Source organism: Carcharodon carcharias, chromosome 1 (assembly GCF_017639515.1).
Source record: "Carcharodon carcharias isolate sCarCar2 chromosome 1, sCarCar2.pri, whole genome shotgun sequence".
NCBI lineage: Eukaryota > Metazoa > Chordata > Chondrichthyes > Lamniformes > Lamnidae > Carcharodon > Carcharodon carcharias.
The window spans coordinates 73,006,743-73,033,869 of NC_054467.1; the positions used below are offsets into that span (position 1 = coordinate 73,006,743).

Genomic DNA, 27,127 nt, shown 5'->3' on the forward strand with positions numbered 1-27,127 from the left:
GTAGGTGGCATCAGTGATGGGGAATGGAGAGGGGTGGTGGGGGGGGTGCCGGTGGCGGTGGGAACAGGTATATGGTCTGAGTCACAGTATTTGAATAATTATAATATTGTGCCTTCAATATAGAAAGAAATATCCAGATTAAGTGTTTTCTTTTCATTAAAATACTGAGTGGGAAAAGGATGTTCATAGTATGACTTTTTATTTTCACTCATGACTTTGACTTATTTATAATTTGTTTACATTTCCAGAACTAAGTACCTTGCCTCAAACAGTTTCATTATGTGATGAGTGGACATACCATGTGTATAGTTTGTTATAATACCAGTCCAGTGGTAGAATGATGAAGCTTGTGCTTATGCATCATTTGTGAAATTTCTAAAACCTATGTGATCTTATTATTTTCACTAACAATGGAAACATCATAGCTGAAACCGGCTGCACACAAAGCAAAAGTTCCAGCTTTGTGCAGGTTTTAGTGACCTGTAAAGCTTGGGATGCAATTTATTAGAAGTTTAGAAAAGCTAAGGATGAACTGTATTGAACCCTTGAGCTCATTCTTGTAGTAACTTGACTCTTCCATCAGTATTCAGCTGTATTTGGAACAGCCCCAGGGTTCACAATTCCACATGTTTCTGCTAGTTATTAGAGCAAACAGGGTGCAATCAGCCAAACCAGCCCAAATGATCGAGGAGTTTTGAACATTAGTTATGCCCAAATCCATTTACGCTTGTGTTTTCTGTGATTCTTTCAGCTTGTTCAACATTTAATTTTTCCGACTAAGGCTCCTCCAAACAACATTACCACACGCCGGGTTGAAATTTTAAAATTTCATCAGTTTAGCTGTCTTCACAAATCTGTCTCTATTGCACTCACTGGGCAGGATTTTACAGTTGGTGGGCGGGGGTGGGGCCCGCTCGCCGACGAGTAAAATGACGCGCGGTGATGTCAGGTGAAACTCCCGACATCGCTGCATCCCATTTAAATTTTCAGGAAGGCGGGGGCGCAGCAGAATCAGCTGCGCGCCTGCCGACCTGTCAATGGCCAATTGAGGGCATTGACAGATCAATTAAAGTAATTGGTGGACCTGCTTGTCCAACCTTAAGGTTAGCGGGCAGGCCAGGAGCCCTGGCAGGAAGTAGAAAAAACACGAAACTTCATCCACAGGCGAGATGTGGTTTCATGTAGGGTTTTAAAAATTTTAATAAAGTTTTGTTGGAAATTATGAACATGTTAGGAATTTTTTTTTTCAATTTTTAATATTTTTGCGCATAGAGCCGATCTCCCTGACGCAGCACTTAGCCTCAGGGAGGTAAGTGTGCTCTTTTGCGTGCATGCTCGAAAGAGCACACTCTCGATTTTAGGAATCCCTCCCATGCCCCCCCCCCCCCCCCCCCCCCCCACATCTGTACAGGGAGCGCATAGTGCTTCCCCCTGAGGACGTCACGCTGGGCAGGCTGTAATTGGCCCGTACACGTAAAATGGTGCTGCGCCTCCAATCGGGAGCGCCGATCGGAAGCGCGCCCACCCATCAACAGGAGAAAATTCAGCCTTAGGCACACAGGTAATTTTTCGTACCAAATAAAATGAAACAAGTATACACCAATTAAACTAATAAATGATTCAGTATAAACAATTCAAACAATTACCATACTCTGAGGAAAGAAGCTTTTCCTGGACTCTTTATATTGCTTGAAATTTATGTCCTAGGACCCCATTTTCCTGGGTTATTTAGAAATAACCTGGATTTATCATCTTTATGGCATTTTAATAATACTTTTTCCATATAAACCAAAATTTATAACTGCTTCTCACAATGAATTGTTTTTTAAAATGCAATAACTCTTGGTGTATAGGCAGTATAGAATCAGGGAATAGCTACAACACAGAAGGAGGCTGTGCCTTTTCTCCATAGCCTTACATATCTTTTCACTTCAGATAATTATCCAATTCTATTTTGAGGCCTTGATCAACTCTGCTTCCACCACACTCAGACAAAGCATTCCAGATTCTAACCATGTGCTACATAAAAACATTTTCCTCATGTCACTGTTGCTTCTTTTGCCAATCACCTTAAATTGGTGCCCTCTGGTTCCTGACTCTTCTGTCAATGGGAACAGTTTCTCCTTATCTACTTTGTGCAGACCTCTCATAATTTTGAAAACCTCTATCAAATCTTCCATAATCTTCTCCTCTTCAAGGAGAATAGCACCAGTTTCTCTCATTTATCCACATAGTTGAAGTTCCTCATCCCTGGAATCATTCTCGTGAATCTTTTCTGAACCCTTTCTAATGCTTTCACATCCTTCCTAATGTGTGGTGGCCAAATTTTGACACCATATTCCAGTTGAGGCCATATCCCCGTTTTATACAGATTTATCATAACTTGCTTGCTTTTATTCTTCATGCGTCTATTTATAAAGCCAAGGATCCCACATACTTTATTCACCACTTTCTCAATCTGCCTTGCCATCTTCATGTTTTGTGCACATATACTGCTAGGCTCATTTGCCCCTGCACCTGCTTTGGAATTTTACCATTTATTTTATATTGCCTCTCCTTGTTCTTCCTACCAAAATTAATCTCTTCACACTTCTCTGCATTAAATTTCATCTGCTATTTGTCTGCCTATTCCTCCAGCTTGTCTGTGTTCTCCTGAAGTTTATTACTAATCTCACAGTTCACAATACTTCCAAGTTTTGTGTCACTGGCAAATTTTGAAATTGTGCCCTGATCACCCAAGTTTAGGTTGGTCATATAAATCAAGAAAAGCAGTGGTCCTTCTGACAACCCTTAGGAAACCCCCACTATATATCTTCCACCAATCAGAGAAACAACCGCCTACCTCTACTGTCTGTTCCTGTGACTCAACCAACTTCATGTCCAAGCTGCCACTGTCTTTTTTATTCCATGAGCTTCAACTTTGCTGAAAAGCCTGTTATTTGGCACTTTATCAAATGCATTTTAGAAGTCCATGTACAGCATACCAACTACGTGCCCCTCATCAACCCTCCGTTACCTTATTAAAAAACTCAAATTAGTTAAACATGATTTTTCCATTAATAAATCCATGCTGGCTTTCCTTAATTAATCCACATGTGTCCAAGTGACTATCAATTTGGTTCCGCATTTTTATTTCTAAAACCTTTCCCACCACTGAGGTTAAACTGACTGGCCTGTAGTTGCTGGGCTTATCCTTACACTTTTTTTGAACAACTGTATAACATTTGCAGTTCTGAAGTCCTCTGGCACGACCTAATATCTAAGGAGGATTGCAAAATTATGTACAGTGTCTCTGCAATTTCTAACCTTACTTCCCTCAGTACTCTTGGATGCATCTCGTCCAGCCCTGCTGACTTATCAACATTAAGCACAACCAGCTTAGCCAGTACCTCTTTATCAATTTTTAGCCCATCCAGTATCTCAGCCACCTTTCTCTGTGACTTGATAAAGACAGGTCAAAAAACTCATTTAGTATCTCAGCCATGCCCCCTGCCACCATGCATAAATCTCCGTGTTGGACCCTAATTGGTCCCATTCCTCCTTTTACCACCCTTACACTATTTATTGTATATGAAAGACTTTTAGATTTATATACCCATGTACTTCAATGTATCTTCCTATAATCTTTCCTGAGTATAAAGCTTACTTTTTTTTCTAATCTCTATTCATAAGTCATCCCCTTTACATTTGACGTCAGTATTGTTCTTGTTCCCTGGACATATTCCAAAGCATGTTTATCTTTTTGTGATATGGTGGCCAAAAATTGAACATATTTCCAGACAGGATGAACCTTTTGTCAGCTCACCAGCACCTTCTCAAGAACCAGTAGGGATGGGCACTAAGTGCTGACCTTGCCAGCAACACTCACATGCTATGAGCAAATAAAGGAAAGATGCCCCTCTTGATTTCTGAACCAGTCAGACACATACATTGAAATTTCTGACACTTGCACACAAGCTATTGTAATGCACAGAAATTATTTATTGACTTATCTTCTTAAATCCTGTTCATTAATCTGAACTTTTAAAAAAATTTGTAGCTTTAATATATATCGATATCAGCTGTAACTCTGTAACTCTCAACATCCTTTTATCATGAACCTTACCACTACCACCAGCAGTTACTGCTGATGGATGTTAATCTTCAACAGCAATGCAGCAACTGTACACATTATGTGGCACTGTATTATTGTTGCATCTATCCATCTAACTTAACAGGTATCTGCTACTTCTACAGTTCCTTGAATTATAGCATAAGCTTTCTGATGAAGAAGCAGGCTGGGGTGAAATGTATGAGCAAATGTAACAGGAAAAAAACAAAACTTTAACAGAAAAGAGAGGCGTAAAGTACTATCTTGTGATGTAACGAGTCCATGCCAAATGGACAATCAAGCTAGAACTCCTCAAACAACATTGGCTCATCAGAATAAATTATGGATGATTATTTATTCTGTTATTCAATTTCTATTTGCACAGTGCCCGACCAATCAGCAGGGCTTTGGATCTTGGAGCTGACATAGTCGTAACTGGCAGATGCATTGACAGTGGCATTGCTCTGGGACCTCTCATTCATTCTGTAAGGCACTCTCTACATTAATATGGTTCCTAGCTTTTCAATGGTTATATTAGATAATGTATTTCTCAATAGTAACAAAGATTCAAAAAATTGACAGAACAGTTAAAGAAAAATTATTGTGTTAATCCCTAAGTAATAAAGATATTTTGTACCTTTTTAAAATTAACCATGTTTTCTGGCATATATGCAAAGCATACAAATTTACAGTTGTAAAAATAGCAATATTGTATCATTGTAAAACATTGCTAATTTGAGTGCTGCTGGTCCAGACAGATCAACAATCTGAATGGGGCCAATACTTGCTATATTGTCTTATACTGTAGTTAAAATGGGCAATTCTTGTTGGATGAGTGGTTGGCATAAGCAAAAGGAGTAGCATACTGTACCATAATTTTAAGGAAATTGCACAAGCATAGGAAAATTAATAATATTTAGAAATGTTCTTATATAGGTAGACTAAACATTACATAATAAATTGTTAATCCAAATAAATCTCCAGTCCGAACTGTGTTTGGCCTCAAATGTTTTACATTAGTTTAACTGTGTGTTTTAAGTTTGGGTGAAACATCACATCTGATTAAGGGTTCAAGTCCCACACTAGAGAGTTGAGCACAAGGTGGGTGTTGACACTTTTGTGCAGTATAGAGAAAGTGCACACTGTCAGAGGTGTCATCTTTTGGATGAGACATTGAACCGAGGTTCCTTCTGCCCCTTCACTTAGATGTAAAAGATCTAATGACACTATTTGAAAAAGAGCAAGGGAATTCAGCAGTATTGGACAGTATTTATCAGTCAACAAATATCACAGACAAAACAGTTAACTGGTCTTCACCTCTTTGCTGTTTGTGGGACATTGTATGCAAATTAGCTGCTGAATTTCCTACATTCTAGCAATGACTATATTTCAGAATTACTTAATTAGCTGTAAAGTGCTTTGGAACAGCTTGAGATTGAGAAAGGCACTGTTTAAATGCAAGTTTTTTTCTTGCACTAATGCACGAATTACTGGTTCACTACTTTGCTGGTCTTTGAAAACAGCTTGCGTACCATAGTTCAAGTTCTAAAGCAAGGGGAATGGGAAACTAATAGAGTTCCTGCTTCTGATACAATTAGCGACTGCTGCCGAATATACACATGTGTCAAGATTGGGTGAGAGCAGGCTGGAATTTGGCTTTGATGCCCACACAGTTCAATGTCCCATTCTATCTTGTCCTAATACATGACTGAGGTACCAGAGAGCTTCACTGATGTTGGAATTATGAAGCAGCATATGTCACGCCCTTCAGGGGGGAGACAAGGAAGTGAGTGGAGAAATTAGAATGGAAAATTGAAGAAGGAAAAACATTCTAAAACCAATGGGCCCTTTTCAGAAAGTATATCTTGTTGGGGGAAGGGAAAGGTTTGCATTTGTTGTAGTAGCTTATAATATCAAAGTATCCTAGCATTGAGCATCCGAACCATGGCAGAACTTTTAATCATCTGTACATGATATTTAGGCTGAATGTTGTGTGGTAGCTCTCTCACCTCTGAGTCAAAAGGTAGTGGATTCAATGCCCACTTCAAAAACTTGAGTGCAAAAAAATTATGGGGAAGAAATTTTTCCCTGTTGGGGGGGCTGGGTGGGGGCCAATTGCCGCCCGCGATCTGCTGCACACCACCATTTTACGTGGGCAGTCCAATTAAGGCCGGCCCACTGTGACGCACACCCGGAAGCACTGAGCGCTCCCTGTGTGGACGGCGGGAGTAGACTGAGTCGGGGCATGCATGCAAAAGAGCACAGAAATCTCCCTGAGGCACAGAGCTGTTAGTTTGATTTTTAAAAATTTAAATAAAGAATGAAAAATTTTAAGACGCCCCTCATGTGACAGTGTCACATGAGCTGGTACATGTCTATGAATTTTATTAAAAACTTTTATTGAAGTTTAAAAACCCTGATGAAACCTCACCCCACCCATGGATGACGTTTCATGATAAATGCAAAGGCCGCCGGGGCTCATCGCCTGCCCACCAACCTTAAGATTGGACGGGCAACTAGGTTAATTATTTAAATTGATATTTAAATGGGCTTAATAGGCTTTTGACAGTTTGGCAGGTGTGCAGCCGACTCTGGTGCGCGCCTGCTGACCTGAAGATTTGAATGATGCATGGTGACGTTGGGACAGACGCCCGACATCACCGTGCATCATTTTACACATCGAAGTTTCTGGCCATGCTGATTCTCCAGTGCAGTACTGATGGAGTACTGCACTGGCAGAGGTGCCGTCTTTCAAATGAGTTGTCAAATCGAGGCCCCATCTGCTCCCTCTGGTGGGCCTAAAAGATTCCACAGCACTATGCAAAGAAAAGCAAGAAACCTTTCCCAGTGGCCTATATAAATACAAATGCACAGCACAGAAGGAGGCCATTTAGCCCATCGTGTCTGTGCCAGACAAAAAATAGCTAATTCCACATTCCAGATCTTGATCACTTGCTCTGTAGATTATGGCATTTCAAATACACGTCCAAGTACATTTTAAATTCAATGAGAACTTCTGCCTCTACTGCCCTTTCAGGCAGTGACCTCAAGCCCACAACCACCCTGGGTGAAAAAAATTCTTCTCAACTCCCCTCAAATCCTTCTATTAATTACATTAGAATCCATGCTTCCTGGTTATTGACCTCTCTGCCAAGGGAAATAGATCCATTCTATCCACTCCATCTGGGTTCCTCATAATTTTCTACACCTCTATTAAATCTCCCCTCAGCTTCCTCTGTTCCAATGTAGACAATTCCAACTTATCCAATTTTTCCTCATAGCTAAATTTTTCCATTCCTGGCAACACCCTTGTAAATCTCCTCTATATCCTCTCTAGTGCAATCAGATCCTCCCTGTAATGTGGTGACCAGAACTATATGCAGCACTGTAGCTATGACCTAACGAGTATTTTATTCAGTTCTAGCATAACCACCCTGCTGTTTTACCCTAGGCTCATCCTAGCCAATATTTATCCCTGAACCATAACTAAAACATCATTAAAACAATATATCCGGTCATTACCACATTGCTGTTTGTAGGAGCCTGCTATGCACAATTGACTGCATTTCTTACATTACTACAGTGATAACACTTCAAAAAGTACTTTCACTGGTTCTAAAGCGTTTTAGGACATTGTGAGATTGCAAAACGTGTGATATAAGTGCAAGTTCTTTTTTCTTTGAGTGTTTGTGTTGTCTAAAGACTGATATTTATTTAGACCAGTGTTCCCATGGTCCTATGTTCATCTTTTTCTGGGTCTTCCCCTTTCCTCCACTAGCTTTCCCCTTCAACCACTTCTAATTAGTTCCTGCCTGAAGGAGGCAAGATCCCTTGTCTGGCTCCTGTTTGTCCTCTTGGTTTTGAAGATAAGCTTGTAGTCTGCAATGATTAATATTTCTCCTGGCTAACTACTCAGTGTGGTTGTCAGTACAGTGCATTTGCATAAACCAAATGCACAATTTGCTTAATTTATATGTGAATCAAAGAATCCTAACCTCCCATTTGTCTTTTGGACCTGTAAGGATTGTTGAGAGCGCACAAATCTTTGCAATGAAATGCAACCACAGCACTGCCAGAAAATATGTTGATTGGGCCTTTTACCCAATCCATACAGGAAGCTTCAGTATTGGGGATAGAATAACAAGATCAAAGAAACAGGAGACTTCGAAGACGCAGGAGCCTTAAGGCACCAGCTGTAACTACTGGTATTGCTTCTTGCTGACTTTTTTTTGCCAGGAGTTGAAAAGCAGAATGTGCAGCTTTACTAACAATATACCTAATTACTGCTTCTCCACATTCTCTGGTTAATGATTGCTATTTACCACCCATTGTAGCTGAGATTTCTCTAAAGAAATTAAGCCAGTAATTGTTTAGATTTACTGTATGAAACATCTTTCATCTACTGATTCTAATAGCCTGTGTTGGACACATGGGAATTATTTCAATAATGAGGGCCACTTGTTTGCAGTCTGGGTTCAATGCTTTAAGTTTGTAGCTTTATTTCCTCGCACCCCCCCCCCCGACCCCGCAACCTGTGCAGAAAATTGACTAGGATTCCCAAGTTTCACCAGACAAGGGAGACTTTCTAGAAACTTACTAACACAATACAACTACAGAGGTCGCAACTAATGTTCTTCAACGATTGACTAAGGCTCCTGGTGTAGTTGCACCAGGTCTGTGACACTAGCAGTCTGGCACTTCTTCAGATTTCAGGGCAATTACCTGAGGGGGATGTTTAGGATTATTCTGCGGGATCTCACTTTGACATGCTCAGATTCCTTAGGACTGTTGTGAACTCAAGACCTCCCAGACATAATCTGTTGCTTTCCGCCTTTTAAAACCCCAGTACTGGTTCTTTCAATCCACTTCTTTAAAATTGAGAAGAAACACTGAAACTTAAACTCTCCCATTTGTCCTGATTCCCCAAAGGTTGAACTTTCAAGGAGACAAGACAAAGAAACCATTTTAAAACTTCTGTGTAGGAAATTTGAAGGTCTTCCCCATAGGTAACCAGAAGGAAGTCTGTTATTGTTGCTTAGGCTGTGTAACAAAACACTTCGAGTCTACGAAGCATAAAAGTAAATTTCTGTTCCTGTCTTGCAGTTTTCAAAAACAGAAAGATCTTGGTTGTTTATTCTTAGTTCTTATCCATGCCCATTTTATGGACAGCCAAGTGTTTGAAATGTAAACATATCTCCCACATTGTGAGTTGTTCTAAAATTGTTCCACACATCCAGCGACCAGCCATGTTTACATCTATTCATTTTGTTTGAGGACTTTTTTATATAGTGATGCCCCTACATTTCTCTGTATGTATGCAGTTCACTAATCTGGTCTTTAGACATATATTACCCTATACTGTTGGGTAGATCTTCCAACATCAGCAGATGTTTGCTTTGGTCACGGATTATATACAGCCATTGTTGTTATTTTCTCCTTTTATATTCCAGCTTCTTTACCATTACTCAGCAGTGAAAATTGCTGTACTGATCATGGAACAGAAAAAAATAATTAAAACTTCCCACTCACCCACTTCATCTCCAATTCTCCAGCTGTGTTTGTTCCTTTTAATTTCTTTTAGAAGTTTCTTGACTGCTCACAGAATGTGGTGCTGGCATTTTAATCAGTGCTTGATCCTGATGCTTGGCTGTGCCTCTTCCATTTCCAGTGTTTAAGATTTCTGTGCTAATTGAGAATTTTGTCACATTAAAAAAAGATGATGCAAAACATTTTTTTTGCAAACCGTAGAAGTTCTGTCTCTAAATTATAAACAAGTTCTGTTCAAGCTAGCCAGCCAGATTATGTTGATTGCTATTCATGTCAAATTTATTCAAATGTTTTAAATACTCTTAAGCATTGAAATGACCAGTGTTAATTTTATTGTTGTGGTCCTGAATGACTTTGATCCTTTGGTCCTTGCTCATCTATTGGATGATTTTTTTTTGTAAGTGTAATGAATCCTAAATATAGGGGCAAACAACAGAAATTCAAATTGCATTCTTTAGATCAGGGTTTGAATTTTCTTTGTTACAATTCTAAAATGGGAAGAAATTGTGCAGTGTCTCTTGCATTAAAAATGTGTCATGTGGAGGAACTGTACAGATTAATCTAGATTTGCTGTTTTAATTTACGAAGCATTTTTGAATCATGATTTGCTTAATTGAGACAATGGGCTGAATTTTCGTTCTCAAGTTGGGAGTGCAGAGTCAGGAAAAGTCCTGCAAGCCTGACTCAAATGTGCCTTGACTGTTCGGATTTTCATTCGGGGGGGGCGGGTGTGGGTGTTAAGGGGAGTTGGTCCCTCCGCCCCCTGGAAACAGTGCAGAGGCAGCCACAGGGGCTACTGGGTATGGAGGTGGCCTGCTTAAAATTCCTGCCTCAGTGCCCTGCGACTTTGTCCTAGCTATAATAAAAATAGTAAGGACCTTTGCCCTCATCCTCACACCCCGTCACCCCCCCACACACATTCCCCATGCCCCACAAATGCCAACTCATGCCACCTAATGCCCCACACCCATGGCCCCTGATACCCTCCATGCCAACCTCTGGCCCTTTATCCACTTTTATGGCTCCTCATACACTCCATGCCAACCTATATTGCTCTACACACCCCCATGGCTCTTTATAACCACTATGCCAACTCATGCCAGCCCATGACACCCCACTCATCACCATGGCCCTTTTTGCCCTCTGCCAATTTAGTGCCAACTCATGCCAATCCATGCACCCCACCAGCCACTGTTTTCCCTACACCCTCCATGCCAGTTCACCAAGTATCCATCATGCGCAGACCTGAGGAGCCATGGTGAGATGAAATAAGATAGTTGTGTCTATTGATGACTTCACTATTTAGAAAAAACAAATTTATAAAAACCAATTCAGTATATTTAAATTCAAGTACTTCATCGCTTATAAAAACAAACACTTTCTTCAACTACTTAATCTCTCATGAAAACAAAGATTTGTATTCATAGCCCCACATCAAAGAAGTTATTACCACTTTGGAGTTCAAAGTGTGAGCTTACAGCACCCGCCCCCCCCCCCCCACCACACATTGAAAATGATAAATTATAGAATCAGTCACGCAGCCCTAATACTATAATGATTGCCCTCAGGCTTATGTCAACAAACAGCTAGTGAAATTGCAAGCACTGTTTGTTTTCCAACTGCAGGCTGTTTTTTTTTCATAAAAATAGAAGAGCGTGGGAATTTAAATTCCTATACAGATTGTCAGTTCCACTGAGTCTGCCCACTTTCTACGCACATTCCTGTCAAATTTTAACAATCCAAGGATCAACTGACCTCTCCCAAACTGCACTTTACCTCCCTGCAAGGGGCACTTGACCTCTCCCAAAGGGATATCAGGGCCTCTGCAAAAGGTACCTTCCCTCTTCAAAAGGGTACCCTATCTCTCTAATAACTCTGACAGCTTTAGACCTTTTGCTCAAATGTCTAAAGTCAACAAGTCGTGTTTTGGACATCCGACTAACGCAAATTGCATTTGTTTGAAGGCAGCTGCACTTCATGTGGGCAGCTGCCTCCAAGTACCAAAAATGTGAAAACTACAACCTGCCCCTGCTTCCTAGCTCCCACCCCTCAAAATGAAAATAGTGGGTACCAGGTTCAAGAGCAGGAATTCCAGAATTGGGGCTCCAGCGCCATTTTGGCTAAGGTCCGGAGCCCTTCTGTTGTTGCAAAAATTTGGGCCAACATCTCCAAATGAGGGCATAGTACATTTTTACATAACTAATATTATGGTTCTCTTCACAAGCTCCTCAATTCTGAACCTGTGCCGAGTTAGTTAAATTCAGCAAGGCTATTTGCAATTGGTCAAATTATTCATAGATTAAGTTAGAGGAAAGGAAAGCAATTCATGACCCTGTTCCAATTTTCCCCCCAAATAACATTACTAACAATGCACATGTGTGGCTGTCAGATTAGGACAGGTCCAGGCTGAGCTGTGATGCCTCCCAATATTGAATATCCCAATAACATTGCTCATGATAAATGGTATCAGAGGATTTCCAGTGGCTGTGGAATCATAGCCCAACATGAATTACACCTTCAATGGAAAACTCACAAGAGGAGGCAATCTGAATGAAATTGGATAAGGCAAAAACACAATATGATCTTAAGTTTAGAAATTCTCCCAAATGCAGAATATTTTCTTACATATCATCAGAACTAAATTAAATTTCATCAAGCCAATTCTGGGTTAAAATTAGTCATTTCACATCAAAGACCCCTCCATTATTCACCAAAACAGTTTTTTAATAAAATGACATTGAGTTGCGACTCCACGGGCAGGAGTTTTCGCTTGGCATGCAGGCCAACATACCCGATTGTGAAATAAAGCACGATGCCATCAAAGCGTACTCTCGCGATAGTTAGGTCGGCCATTAAATTAACAATTGTCTTGAATTTTTCACTGCCCGTTCAACCTAACGATTGACGGGCAGGCGAAAATGCCAAGCAGCCCTTGCATTTTTTAGGAAACCTCATCCATGGGAGTGATGTTTCCTAAAGCAAATAAAAATAAAATTAAAATTTTAACACTTGAATTTAAAACATGTCCCTACTCATGTGACAGAGTCACATGAGGGAACATGTTTTATGACATTTTTATTCTGTTCATTAGTTTTTCATCTCCCTGAGGCAGCTCCGTGCCTCAGGGAGATTGAAGCGCTCTTTTGCGCGCATGCGTGAAGTTCATGCTTGGCCCACTTGCACTCCTCTCCCCAGCCACACAGGCAGCGCTGAGCGCTGTGGCTCGCGTTCCATGCTGGGCGGGCCTTAATTGGCTCACCCATGTAAAATTGCAGTGCGGTGCCAATCACGGGCAGTGGTTGGCTTCCCGCTGAGCACCCCCACCAAGGGCAAAATTCTGCCCCATATCAACTTTTGGCACTCAAAACCAATTGACATTGCTGTTTCTTATGTTGTAGTGTTCAAATTATTCTATTTTTAAAAATGTTCTCATCTGTGCATATTTTTACACCAAAGAACAAATTTCTTTGATTTTCATCTATTCAACTTAGTGCAAAATGCATTACAAATAGAAATTTCCAGCCCCCCAGTTGTTCATTTAATAAATGCACAGTCCAGAGTGGAACATTGACACAAAATGGTCTGTGCCAACTTGTCCACCTGGAGGGCCACAACCCGCTTGCCGATGCATAAAATGATGCGCAGTGACATCAGGTGGAACTCCTGACGTCACCACACCCCATTTAAATTTTCAGGAAGGCGGGGGCGCAGCAGAATCAGCTGCGCGCCCGCTGACCTGTCAAAGGCCAATTGAGGCCATTGACAGATCAATTAAAGTAATTAGTGGACCTGCCTGTCCAACCTTAAAGTTGGCGGGCAGGCCAGGAGCCCCGGCAGGAAGTAGAAAAAACACGAAACCTCATCCACAGGCAGGATGAGGTTTCATGTAAGGTTTTAAAAAATTTTAATAGTTTTTTTTGGAAATTATGAACATGGAAGGGAAGTTTTTTGTCACATTATCACATGAGGGGACATGTAAGGGAATTTTTTTTCTATTTTTAATATTTTTGAAAGTAGAGACGATCTCCCTAAGGCAGCACACAGCCTCAGGGAGATGAGTGCGCTCTTTTGTGCACATGCACGAAAGAGCGCACTCTCGATTTTAGGCAAAAAGGAATATAAAATGGCTGCACAATATCATTGCAAGTTTTTTGTGGTGGATGTACTTTTGTAGCCACGCATGCATCATTTTGAAGCTTTTGTTGTGCATGTTGAATTTTTATTCAACTGCAGTCTTAACACAGACAACAGTAATGCAAGAATATATGCATGATTTAATATTGCAAGTCAATAACCAGCTATTAAGACCCAATTCATTCAATGATTTGTTAAGTGTAGTTCTGTACCCAACAATAAAATATTTGACCCTACCTCTGACAAATTTAGATCGATCACAGGTGTGTTGCAATGTAATGATAAGTGACACCCAAAAACCAGCGATGTCCAAAAACTGGACATTTTTATAAACTGCCATACATGAATTTTAATTTTTATCAAGTGAGTAAAATAACTTACTGGCTTGTTCAGATAGGTAATACACTAGCTTGGTGGTTCGCTGGACTAGTTATCGGCTTATCACTCCAGTCATTTTCTGTGCTCCTTGACCCCACCTGACTTGGCTCCGTACAACCTAAAAATGACCAAGTTCCAAAATCCGCCACAGACCCAGTCCGACTTTTGCTGGCTCTGAGACACTGTATCTGTAAATGTAATAGTAAGAAATAATATATAACTGGTGATAAACATGGGACAGTGTTAATGCAAAGAGCTCCTCAGCACAGCAATTATGATAAAAGTACCTTTAGGCTTCAGGGTAATAAAACTGGTAATTATTTGATTGGTCGCCCATTATATACTCTGCCTAATTTTCGTCTCCATTGACTTTCATCTGACACTCCCAGTTTTATACCCACACTGAAGTTCAAGTTTCCCTGATGTATTCTGTGACAGAATTCTATTCTTAACATTATTGCGGTGTCCTCTTATTAGGTGAGGTTGGTGACTATCTTTTTTTTCCCAGGTGTGGTGACAATTTTTTAAAAATACCATCCTGTGAATATAGGGCAGAATTTTGCCCTTGGTGGGGGTGCTCAGTGGGGATGGGGTGGGGGCGGTCAGGAAGCTGACTGCTGACCGCAATTGGCACCACACCATGATTTTATGTGGGTGGCCAATTAAGGCCCGCCCAGCGTGGAACGCAAGCGGGCGGCATGGGGAGGGGGGGGAGGGGAGTAGGGCGAGTAGTTGGGGGAGGGGGGAGTACGGCAAGCAGGTGGGGGTGGGGGAGTAGGGCGAGCAGGTGGGTGGGGGGGAGTAGGGCGAGCAGGTGGGAAGGGTGGGTAGGGCGAGCAGGTCGGTGGGGGAGAGTAGGGTGAGCGGGTGGGGGGGGTGCGGGGGGGAGTAGGGTGAGCAGGCCTAGCGCCAACTTCGCACAAGCGTCTGAAAAAGTGTGTCAATCTCCCTGAGGCATGGAGCTGCCTCAGGGAGATGACGCACTGTTTAAAAAATCTAATGCACAAAATAAAAGTGTCATAAACATGTCCCCTCATGTGACTCTGTCACATGAGCAGGGACATGTTTTTAATTCAAGTGTTAAATTTTTATTTTATTTTTATTTGCTTTAGAAAACTTCATCCTGACCGTGGACGAGGTTTCCTAAAAAATGAAAAGGCTGCTTGGCCTTTTTGCTTGCCTGTCAACTGTTAGGTTGAATGGGCAGTGAAAAGTTCAGGACAATTGTTAACTTAATGGCCTTAATAGGCCTTTTAATTGTTGGCAGGCGTACTGCCAGCTCCGGTGCGTGTCCGCCAACCTAACTATCGTGAGAGTGCGCGTTGAGGTCAGGATGCTTGTCTGACATCAACATACTTTATTTCAAGCACAGGCGTGTTGGGTGCCGCCCACACGGAAGGGTAAGATTCTGTTCATAATTTTGCTGACAAATTTTAATGAATGAAGAAATAAATGGAAGACAATAAAGACAAAATGCAATCCAATCAGTATCTGAAAAAGAGACTATTATTTTGGGAGTGACCCTTCATTAGGAATTTTAGTGAAAAGTCACAAAGCTATTCTCATTGTGACATGGATTGACTAGTCATTTTCCAGCAGTTTTGGTTTTTATTTCAGATTTTCAGTACCTTATTTTTTGTATTTGCTAAATGGAAAGAAATCTTGATAGCTTTCATATTTTTTGAAGCTACATAATGCCCATCCAGATGGTGTTGTGTTACCAAAATATCCTGTTTGACCCCTTGGGTGAGAAATACAAGATAGAAATTGTAAACATTTTGTTATCCTGAGTTGGAGCCAATTGCTGTGCAACACATGCTTAGCTCCAGGTGTACGTTTTTGTGTCCCTCTGTTATCCTATTTTTAAAAGTTGAATATTATTATCTTGAGGCTTCATATAGCTTATCATGAGGTATTTTATTTTTGGGTCTTGTTCACTCTAATGTGCTGTATAACTGGGTCAACAAGTTTTCTTTCATTTCCATCTATTATCTTTTCTCTTTTCATTTTGTTCCCAATTTAATTAGTCATGGTAACATCCTGAGTCTATGTTTTATTGCAGTTTGGCTGGAAACAAAATGATTTTGACCTGTTGGCTGCTGGAAGGTAAAGCATTTTCTGTGCTGTGTCTTTTCCATCTATGAGTTACTTACATGTCTTCATGTCCTTTAAAAAGTTATCTTTTCTTACGGGCATCATTACTGCCTTCCTGTTGTTTAAAAGCTCTTCGCTTGGGAAATTATTCCTTTTTAAAAATGTGTTTGCATTTTGCTCAACTTCTAGTTGAAATAACTTGCATATTAAAGCCTTTTAATGTGATTACATGACATTGTTGGTAAGAATGTTATTGACCTCTCTCAGATGTGGGTTCAAATGCAACGCATATCTGAAGATAAAAGTTTATTTTTCGCCAACCTTTCATTCTTCAATGACTGTTTAACCAGCTATCACAGGCCCCAGCAGATGTGTCAGTGGTATAGTACAATTTAGTGTTGTCGTTACTGATTTCACACACTTCTTTAGAGATTCCTAAAGGATAAACAGTATGGAAAATGATAAAGCACACATTGGCGCAGCAAGGCAGGGTTTTCTTTGAATAATAGGGCCTATTTACATGAAAGTGTTATCTTGGAACTAATCTAGTGTCATTTAGTTATATCACTTGATGTCTAAACTTTGTAATTCCAGATCACTGGATAACTGAGCATTAAACATCTAATTTATGATCAAAATAGATAGGAAATAGGCATCGGAATTAGTTAATAAAACATTCCATCTGTATGCTGTTGTTAATGGAAATAATAACAAATATAATTTGATCCTACAGGTAGTGATAATATCGCATCATTTATTTTCCATAGACTAGAACTACTGCAATTAATAAATAAGACATCAACAACAACTTATACTTATATAGCACCTTTAATATAACGAAGCATCCCAAGGCACTTCACAGGAGCATTATAAAACAAAGTATGATGCTGAGCCACATAAGGAGATATTGGGTCAGATGACCAAAAGCTTGGTCAAAGAAGTAGGTTTTAAAGACTCTCTTAAAGGAGGAAAGTGAGGTAGAGAGGCGGAGAGGTGAAGGGAGAGAATTCTAGAGCTTGGGGCCTAGGCAGCTGAAGGTACAGCCACCAATGGCTGGAGCAATTAAACTTGAGGATGCACAAGAGGCCAGAATTAGAGGAAGGCAGAAGGCTTGGAGATTGTGGAGCTGGAGGAAATTACATAGTTAGGGAGGGGCGAGGCCATGGTGGGATTGGAAAACAAGGATAAGAACTTTAAAATTAAGCCATTATGCTTGACCAGGAAGAGCATAGAGGTGTTAGAGAAACAGGACTTTCTGTAAGTTAAGAAATGGGCAGCAGAGTGTTTGATGACTTCAAAGGCTGCATCTTACCTATGTTGGGTGGGCTGGGCAGGATAAGGCAGGGGTGGGCGCGGAGCTGATGATCACCCACGATTGGCTGCATGCTGCCATTTTACATGGGCCAGCCAATTAAGGCCCGCCCAGCGTAATATGTGGCTGGGAGCGCTACGCTACCTGTGCGGGCAGGGGGAGGAGGGAGAGCCAGGGCCTGTGCTCTTTCACGCAAAAGAATGCAGCAATCTCGCTGAGGCACGGAACTGTCTCAGGGAGATTAAGTTGGTAATGAAAATTTTGAATAAATTATCTAAAAAATTATTTAAACGTCCCCTCATGTGACAGTGTCATGAGCTGGGACATGTTTGTGCACTTCGCATATTTTATTTAATTATTTTAATAAACCTTCAGGAAATCTCATTTCGCCTGTCGGGTCCAACCCTGCACACTAACTGCAATATTCTAGCCCACGTTTATGGAGGGTAGAAACTGGGAGACCAGCCAGGAGTGCATTGGAATCGTTGAGTCTAGACATAACGAAGTCATGAATGAAGTTTCAGCAGCAGATGAGCTGAGACAGGAGCAAAGTTGGGCTATGTTACAGAGGTGGAAAAAGGTAGTCTTAGTGATGGTGCAAATATGAGGTCAAACTTTACAGAGCTTTATGCGTTAAGTACACTTATGCTTCCTACTTGAGACTGGTCCATTATGTAGTACTGCCTTCCAGAAATCTTAACAAACTACACTTGTTTTAATTAAAGTCTTTAAAACCTTAATTAAAGGTTTTCTCCCTTTACGCCTTATCAAAGAAAGAAAACTATAAAATGTGGTTTGAAGATTTTTTTTTAAAAAGAAACAGTATGAATGTGAAGAGGCCAACAGTAGTACTTGCATGTCTTTCTGTGGGTGTGTTGCTCACTTTTCCACCCTACCCCCAATTTTTTTTCCTTCCCATTATTACTCTAACTTAGATGGTTGAGGGTGAAATTCCTTATTCGGAAGGCATATTTTTCCTTCTCACTATTGTAGGGAATGCATCTGTTAATTATTCATTGCAATTTTCTGAAAACAGCCACTAAACTGTGCATGGGTGTAACCCAGGATTATGTTACCAACAAGTTTCCTCTGTTCCTTTTGTGGAACTGTCTGACCTCTGCTCAGAACATCATCACCCATAGTGACCTGGTGCAGATTAGGAACATAGATTTGTGGACAATATAATGGGCATAAACCTTTTATTTCAGGCACAATGGAGGCAATTTTCAACTTTCAGCGATAGCATAGAACAGGCAATATTGGATCAGCTGCCTACTGTACATCCCGCCCAATTTTCCTTTAAAGTCAACGCCATCACATAAAAGTTACAGGTCCTCCAATATGTTGTTTTTCCATTGTAGAACATCAAAACAAGTTTATTATACAAGCTGTGTCACCAGGGTGGACAGGACATGAGATATACTTCAGAATATAGTTGGGGACGTAAGTTACCTTAAGATCCCTGTAAAGAGCAATAATTTTAAAAAAAGATAAATTTCCCAGTGACTGACAGAAATAAACCAAGGGACAAGAATTCATATTTTAAGACTTTTGCTATAATAAATAAACTATCGAACAACCAATTAAGATAATCGGTCGAGCTTATAAGTGGCTCATTACACTTGCTAGAAGTGAGATACATTCATACTCAGGGACCTGTTCTCTGCAAATAAAAGCCTTGCACCGTTTTTGAAGAATGCGGGACCCTGGAGACCTATGGTTCCCTGTTGCTTTCTCCATGGCAATGCCTCAGCCAATCAGAGTCGACTTGCCAACCAATCAACACCCTTTTCTCAAGTAGTAAAAATCATTGTGATTATTTGAAATTTGGCATTCTTGAGTTTGTTCTGATGCATGCAAGATGAAAAGCTTTGGCAGCATTTCTCTCAGCAATATTTTTTTTTACAAATAAATTAATAATTTGAAATTGAATACATCTATTAAACAGTCTTTAGTTTCCAGTGTAAGACCATACAAAAAGAAATTAGCTATGCTTGTGAAAACTGAATTGTGTGACACTGATCTTCACCAGATTGGATAAGTACATTCTTATTAAATTCAAGTTTCTTTTTAAAATGGACACTGCGGATGCTGGAAATCCGAAATAAAAACAGAAAATTCTGGGAAAACTCAGCAGGTCTGGTAGCACCTGTGGAGGGAGAAACAGAGTTATCGTTTCGAGTCCGTATGACTCTTCTTCAGAGCTGCAAGCGTAAGCTGTAAGTTTCAGCAGCAAGAATACATTAAAGCATTCTTGTCGCTGACCTTTACAGCTTACACTTGCAGTATTGTACCAGTTTAAAATTGTAATAATGGCAGGAATGAGTATTTTTTTCTCCTTCATTTTTTTGGGATTTTAGCAACACTGGCAAGATCACAATTTTAGCCTGTCCTTAATTGCCCTAAAATGGGAGATGGGCTGAATTCTTGCTTTCATAGGAAAGGAACATAAGAACATAGAAATAGGAGCAAGAGTAGACCATCTGGCTCCATGAGCCTGTTCTACCATTCAGTATGATCATGGCTCATCCTTGGCCTCAACTATACTTTCCTACCCACTCCCTCTATTGCTTGATTCCGTGAGAGACCAAAAAACTGTCTATCTCAGCCTTAAATCTATTTAGCAATAGAACATCCACAACCCTGTGGAGTGGAGAATTCCAAAAATTCGCAACCCTCCGAGTGAAGAAATTTCTCCTCATTCTCAGTCTTAAATGATTAGCCGCTTATCCTGAGACTGTGTCCCCGTGATCTCGACTTTCCAGCCAGATAAAACAGCCTGGTGTCTACCCTGTCAAGCCCCTTCCCTCAGAATCTTGTATGTTTCAATGAGATCATCTCTCATTCTTTTAAACTTCAGAGAGTACAGGCCCAGTTTACACAGCTTCTTATCTTAGAGCAGCCCTCACATCCCAGGAATTAATCTAGTGGACCTTCGCTTTACTGCATCCAATGCAAATATATCCATCCTTAAATATAGAGACCAAAACTGCTCACACTACGCCAGGTGTACTCTCACCAAAGCCCTGTACAATTGTAACAAGGCTTCTTTATTCTTGTACTCCACTCTCCTTGCAATAAAAGCCAACATACAATTTACCTTCCTAATTGCTTGCTGTACCTGCGTACTGACCTTTCGTTCTTTGCATGAGTACACCCTGAATCTCTGAATATCAACGTTCGCAAATTTCACGGTTTTTAAAATATATTCTACTTTCCTGTTCTTACTATCAAAATGAATAACACTACATTTCCCCACATTATATTCCATCTGCCACCTTGTTGCCTATTCATTTAACATGTCTATATCTCTTTGCAGCCTCTTTATGACCTCCTCCAGCTTATATTCCCACAAAAGGTTAATACACAATTTAAAGGCCTCATGGAGTTGGAGATCATACATTATCCTGGTGAGAGGTTTGGTTAACAGACAGGAAGCAAAAAGTAGGGAAAAACGGCATTTTCAAGTTGGCCCCGTTTTTCCCTACTTTTTGCTTCCTGTCTGTTATCCAATCCTCTATCCGTGCTAATATATGATCACCAACTCCATGAGCCCTTTCAGTTGTGTATTATCCTTTTGTGTAGCACCTTATCGAATGTCTTTTGGAAACCCAAGTGCGCTGCATTTACTGGTTCCTTTTTACTCTCTGACCCTTAATAGTTACATCCTCAAAAAACTCTAATAAATTTGTCAAACATGATTTTGTAAAGCCATGATGACTTTGCCTATCATACCATGGGCAGGAATTTACGTCCCACGGGCAGGCACGCCATCCCGATCAGGCGTAAAATAGTGCGCAATGATGTTGGGTGAGCGTCCCGACATCATCGTGCACTCATGCGATATTTTGGTAAGTGGCTGCGTGCGAGAGTTGGCAGCTCACTTGCTGACAATTAAGAGGCCTATTAAGGCCTTTCATCAATTAATTTATACCTATTTTTTGCTACCCGTCCAACCTTACAGTTGGCTGGTGGGTGAATCGGCAAGATGGCCTTTTGATTTTTTAGCAAACCTTATCCACGGGAGGCTGCCACAATTAAATAAAAAATAAATATAAATTTTTGGGCAGAAATTTTATTCTGCTGATGCCATTGTGAGTGAGTCCCACGTCAGGATGTTTTTTTCGGATTTTAAAAATCTTTCTTTTTGATTTTAAAATTGTTCAGCTCTCTGAGGCAGCTCCCTGCCTTCAGGGAGCTTTCAGTGCACGCTCCCCCACATATGCGCAGATTTTTGCACTCGCCCTCCTCCCACCCCCACCCCGGCAGCGCTGGGGTTCTCAGCACGTGTTTCACTCTGGCTGCCCATTAATTAACCAGCCAGCATGAAATCACAGTCAGGGTCCGATCGTGGACAGCTGTCCGTTTCCTGGCTGCTCCCTGCCCACCCACTGTGCCCGCCTGACAACCCGAAAATCCTGCCCTATGATTTTCTAAGTGCATGGTTAAGACTTCCTTACTAATAGACTGCAGAATTTTCCTGATGACTGATGCCATGCTAATTGGCCTGTAGTCCGTATTTGCTCTTTCCCTCCTTTCTTGAATGGTGGTATTACATTTGCTATCTTCTAATCTGCTGGGACCATTTTAGAATCTGTGGAATTTGGAAAATGATAGCCAGTGCATCCAATATCCCTGAAGATACCTCACTTAGAACCCCAGGATGTAGGCCATCAGGTCCTGGGATTTGTTGAATTTTAGGCCCTCAACTTTCTCCAATACTTTTTCTCTGCTGATATTAAATATCACACATTCCTCACTCTTATTAGCCCCTTGGTCACCGTCCATTTCCACAATATAGTTTGTGTGTTCAACTGAGAAAAGCGACACACAATATTTGTCCAATGTCTCTGTTATTTCTACATGCCCCATGGTCGCTGCTGCAGTCTCTGCCTCCAAGAAACCAATGTTTACTTTAGCTACTTTCCTTTTTATATACTTGCAATAGCTCTACAATCTGTTTTTATATTCCCAGCTAGTTTGCTTTCGCATTCTACTTTTTCCTTTTTTAACCAACTTTTTGGTGGCCCTTTTCTGGTTTTTAATACACCCCCCGGTCCTCAGGCTTACTACTAGTCTTCGAAACATTATAGGCCTCTTCTTTTAATCTAATACTATCCTTAACCTTCTTAGTAAGCCATGATGGATCTTTCTTTCTGAGCTTTTGTTTTTTAATGGAATGTATTTTTGTTGAACACTTTGCGCAAAATTTTTAGCTTGGCGTGTGGGTGCGCGGTCGCGCCGCTCAAGCGTGAAGTGACACACATTGACATTGGCTGAGCATCCTGACGTCAGTGTGCAGTGACATGATAGTTAGTCAGCGGGTGCGCCAGAGTCGGCAGCATGTCCGCCAACAATAAAAAAGCCTGTTAAGGTCATTAAAGAATCAATTAAGTTAAATTTTTCCCTGTCCATCAAACCTTATGGTTGGACAGGATAAATGAGGCAAATAAAAATAAAATAAAAGTTTTAAAATTTAATTAATAACATGTCCCTGCTCATGTGACAGAGTTGCATGAGGGGACATGTTTTATTAGATTTTTCAAATTTCTATTTTTATTTTTAAAAACGCTTCATCTCCCTGAGGCAGCTCTGTGCTTCAGGGAGATTTTCAAGCGCACACGCGCGTGCATGCGCGAAGTTCGCACACGCCCGCTTGCCCTCCCTCCCCTGCCCACACAGGCAGCGCTGTGAAATCGCCTTCCAGCTTCAATCGCAGGCAGCGGTTGGCTTCCTGAACGCCCCCACCGAGCCCACCTGACATGGTCTAAATTCTGCCCTTTGAATTGTTTCTTTAAATGTTTCCCACTGTTTATTTATTGCCATACCTTTTAGTCCATTTACCCAATCGACCTGAGTGTGCATTCCCTTCATACCTATGCAGTTGGCTTTGTTTAAGTTTGACGTTCTTCTTTGGGACTAGAGTGTCACCTTCAAACTTAATATGGAATTCAATTATATGACATTACTTTTTCCCAGTGGATCTTTTACTATGAGGTTACTAATTAACCTTGCCTCATTGTACAATGCTAGATCTAAAATAGTTTTATCTCTTGTTGGTTCCACAACGTATTGTTTGAGGAAACTGTCACAAAAGCATTCTACAAACTTATCTTCCTGACCATCTTTGCCAACTTGATTGGTCTAATCTGTATGAAGATTAAAGTCCCCTACAATTATTATATTACCTTTATGACAAGCTCCAATTATTTCTTGCTTAATGCTCTGTCCAACCGTGTAACTCCTATTCAGGGGCTATAAACTTCTTCCACCAGCGTTTGCTGACTCTTGTTATCCCTAATCTCCAACCTTACTGATTCTACTTCCTGACCTTCTGAACCAAGATCCTTTCTCACTTCTGTCCTATGTCATCTTTTACTATCAGAGCTACAACTCCTTTTCCGTTCTGCCTCTCTTTTTGAAATATTATACACCCCAGAATATTTAATTCCCAAGTTTGGTTAGTTCAACTATACCTCAGTAATGCTGCTTGGATCTAAATCAATTATCTCTTTGTGCCACTGGTTCATCTATCTTATTATGAATACTTTGTACATTCAGATAAAGAACCTTTTATTTTATTTTTTACTACTATTGTTTACATAGACCCGATTGGCTTAAATACTACAAGCATTAAACTCTCTCCTTCCTGTCCCAAACCTTGGCCAAAATTTTCACCATCACGGAGAGCCTCTGCATCATCGTGAAAATGCAGAAAATGGCCAAAATTTCTAAGTCCCACCCCTGAACCCGGCATTTCCTGTTTTTGCAGGGGCGGGCTGAGATTCGTCTGTGTGTTATTCGTGGAGGCAGCCGGCCATTCAAATCACCAGCTGCCTCCATTGAATTGGGATTTTTGTAGGCCAGGAGTGTGAAACCCTGAGTGTGCAGATTAGATTTGTTTGTAGAGCCAGGTAACCCTTTGGAGAGGTAAAGTACCCCTTTGGATAGGGTACTGGGGCACCTTTTGGAGAGATAACACACCCTTTGGAAAGGTAAGGCATGCCTTGTCAAAAGTGAACATGATTATGCACTTTTACGCACAAATCCATTGGAACTCTCAAGCTGTCAACCGTTCAGCTGTCAAAGAACTGTCCAGGGATACTAGGTGAATTGGCATGGAGGGGTAAGGGTAAAGGGTGGTGGGTGGGAAGAATTAGCTGGCATGAGTTGGCACTAAGTTGGTATGGGACCATGGTGGGTAGAGGGCATGGGTTTGCATGGGTTGGCATAGATGGGGCATAGGGAGTATGTGCAGAGATAAAGGGTGAGGGCTGGAGGGCTTTTTTTAAACTTTTAAAAAATTTAAACATAGTGCCAGAGCACAGAGGCAGGCCTTCTGCCCAGCCCACCTCCACACCGACAGCCTCCACACTTATTCTGGGGTCGCCCTCCCAAACTCCTATTTCAGCCCTTTGTTTGGGCCTTTGTCTTTCCCTAAGTTGCTACACTATTCTATTGTCTTGACTTTTCTCTTTAGATTTCTAAATCTCCCTTCCTCTTCCTCCTCTCCCCTTTTTGTTTAAAGTCCTGTCCACAGCCCAATTAGATGACTCACCAGAACGCTGATCCCAGCCCCATTTAAGTGAGCTCATCCCAATGAAACAGCTTTCGCTTTCCCAAGTACTGGTGACATTTTGAGTGGTTTACTGTACCACTTCAAGGGGAATGATGGGTCAGCTACGCAATGTTGGACTGGAGTCAAGTGTAAATCAGACCTGCTAACTCCCTGAATTCCATGGTTTTATTACCTTAATTTCAAGGTGGCATAAAATGTTCAAGTCAGATCTGATCTTTCAGTGCTCTGGAATCACTATTATAATATGGCGTACATCATCATGATTTTTAATCTGGAAATTTTTAGAGGTACAAGTAAAATCAGCGGTACTTTAATTGCTTACATCTGGTAGGAGACTTTTCTGAACAGATCCTTTAGAAGACATGCATGATGAAAATATTATATCCATCTCTGCGCCCTTAAACACTGTTTGAGACAAGAGTAAGATAATATTACTTCATCAGATCTTAGGAAATATTGGTGTATGACCTCCTGACATTAGATATGTGGGGAGGAGAAGCTCGGTCATGTCCCAGACTTACATTAATTCCCTGGAGCAGGCAGCACTGCAGACCACAACCTGCTCAGCATTCTTCATTGATATCATTCCTCATTAATCACCTTATCTAGCTGTCCAGTTACCTTCAGGGAAAAATGGACAGGCACTCCTAGGTCCCTCTGTTCCTCCACATTTTTGTCCTACCATTTATTGTGCATTCCCTTGCCTTGTTAGCCTTCCCTAAATGCATTACCTCACACTTCTCTGGATTGAACTCCATTTGCCTCTGATTAGTCCATTGATATCTTCATGCAGCCTACAGCTTTCTTCCTCATTATCAACCATGTAACTAGTTTTTTCATCGTTAGGCTCCCATGATGCTCCCTGGTTGCTGGCCAGGTTTCCCAGCATTCTGGAAACCTGGCAGCTAAATGGGGGCGTGAGCAACTGGCTCCAGAACATAAGTGTGCTTTATAGAGTATCCTTGTAAGCCAAGAGAAACAGGAGTGCTCCTCTCAACCCCTCATGGAAACCTTTGGCCTCCCTTCTTCTGGCCTTTCCTCACTGCCACGATCGGCCAGCCAACCACCCCACCACCACCACCACCAACAACGCCGCCCCCCCCCCCAACAAAACAAATCTTTTCCTCACTCCAGATTGCCAGGATCCAACTCCCATCAACAAGCAATCTTGCCGGATTGTTGGGCACCATCCCCAAATGGCCCCAGGTGCAGCCTCTTGGCATTGGAATTCCTGCCCGACAGCAGGCCAGGATGACAATCTGGCTGTTTCTGAGCAGGAAATAAAAGAAAAAAATGTCATTGAGGTCTTGCAGCTAAATTCAGCAGGACATCCGCACCTAAGGTTATTGTTCCCCAACAGCACTCCCTCCCTGCTTCCCTGTAAATAGGGGCCCTTGTGTTGGCATTTACAATTGTGATAAGTACAGACTAAATGCAGAATAACATTGTCTGGACTGTACATTAGCAACTCCAGGGCAGCATTCAACTTCTATGCCATTTTTTCTCTGTCCACAGCAACCGTGCTTAACATCTTTAAATGAGACTGTCAGATTGTGCTAATTTAAGGGGAATTTTGCATTATTCTCTCAGAGCTCGACTGCTGAAATTAATTTCGGAACACATCTTGCAGCCAGCAGGGGGAGAATGTTTCCAAATTTTCAGTTTGTGTTTGATTCAACACAGCTTACAGAGGCGATAGAGGGGTTTTTGAACCCATTGTACCTTGCAGTTCACTGGGTGCCTAACTGTTCTAAACTTTGCATTTTCATCTTGTTTATTTCGCAAAGATGTGTATTTCTAAGCTTTACAGAATGTACTTTTTCATTTGGTGTTTAGTCTTGCAGGTCACCTGATTGAGTGCGGAGCCCAGTGTACAGGTGGAATATTTACAGATTGGCACCGAGTTCCTGACTGGTATTAAACCAATCTTTACATTTTTCTCTTTCAAAAAAATTCTGCAACTCATTTGTTTCTTAAGTTTAATGTATACTCA

At 41.1% G+C, this 27,127-nt stretch overlaps 1 protein-coding gene across 1 annotated transcript in view; it reads left to right on the plus strand.

Annotated features, from left to right (window-relative positions):
• LOC121283940 overlaps positions 1 to 27,127 on the plus strand; it is a 197,618-nt gene that overhangs the window by 71,760 nt on the left and 98,731 nt on the right. The window contains exons 6-8 of the mRNA XM_041198739.1: positions 4,476 to 4,575; positions 16,212 to 16,255; positions 26,971 to 27,048. Coding sequence (XP_041054673.1) covers positions 4,476 to 4,575; positions 16,212 to 16,255; positions 26,971 to 27,048 — 222 coding nt within the window. The remainder of the gene's footprint in view (positions 1 to 4,475; positions 4,576 to 16,211; positions 16,256 to 26,970; positions 27,049 to 27,127) is intronic.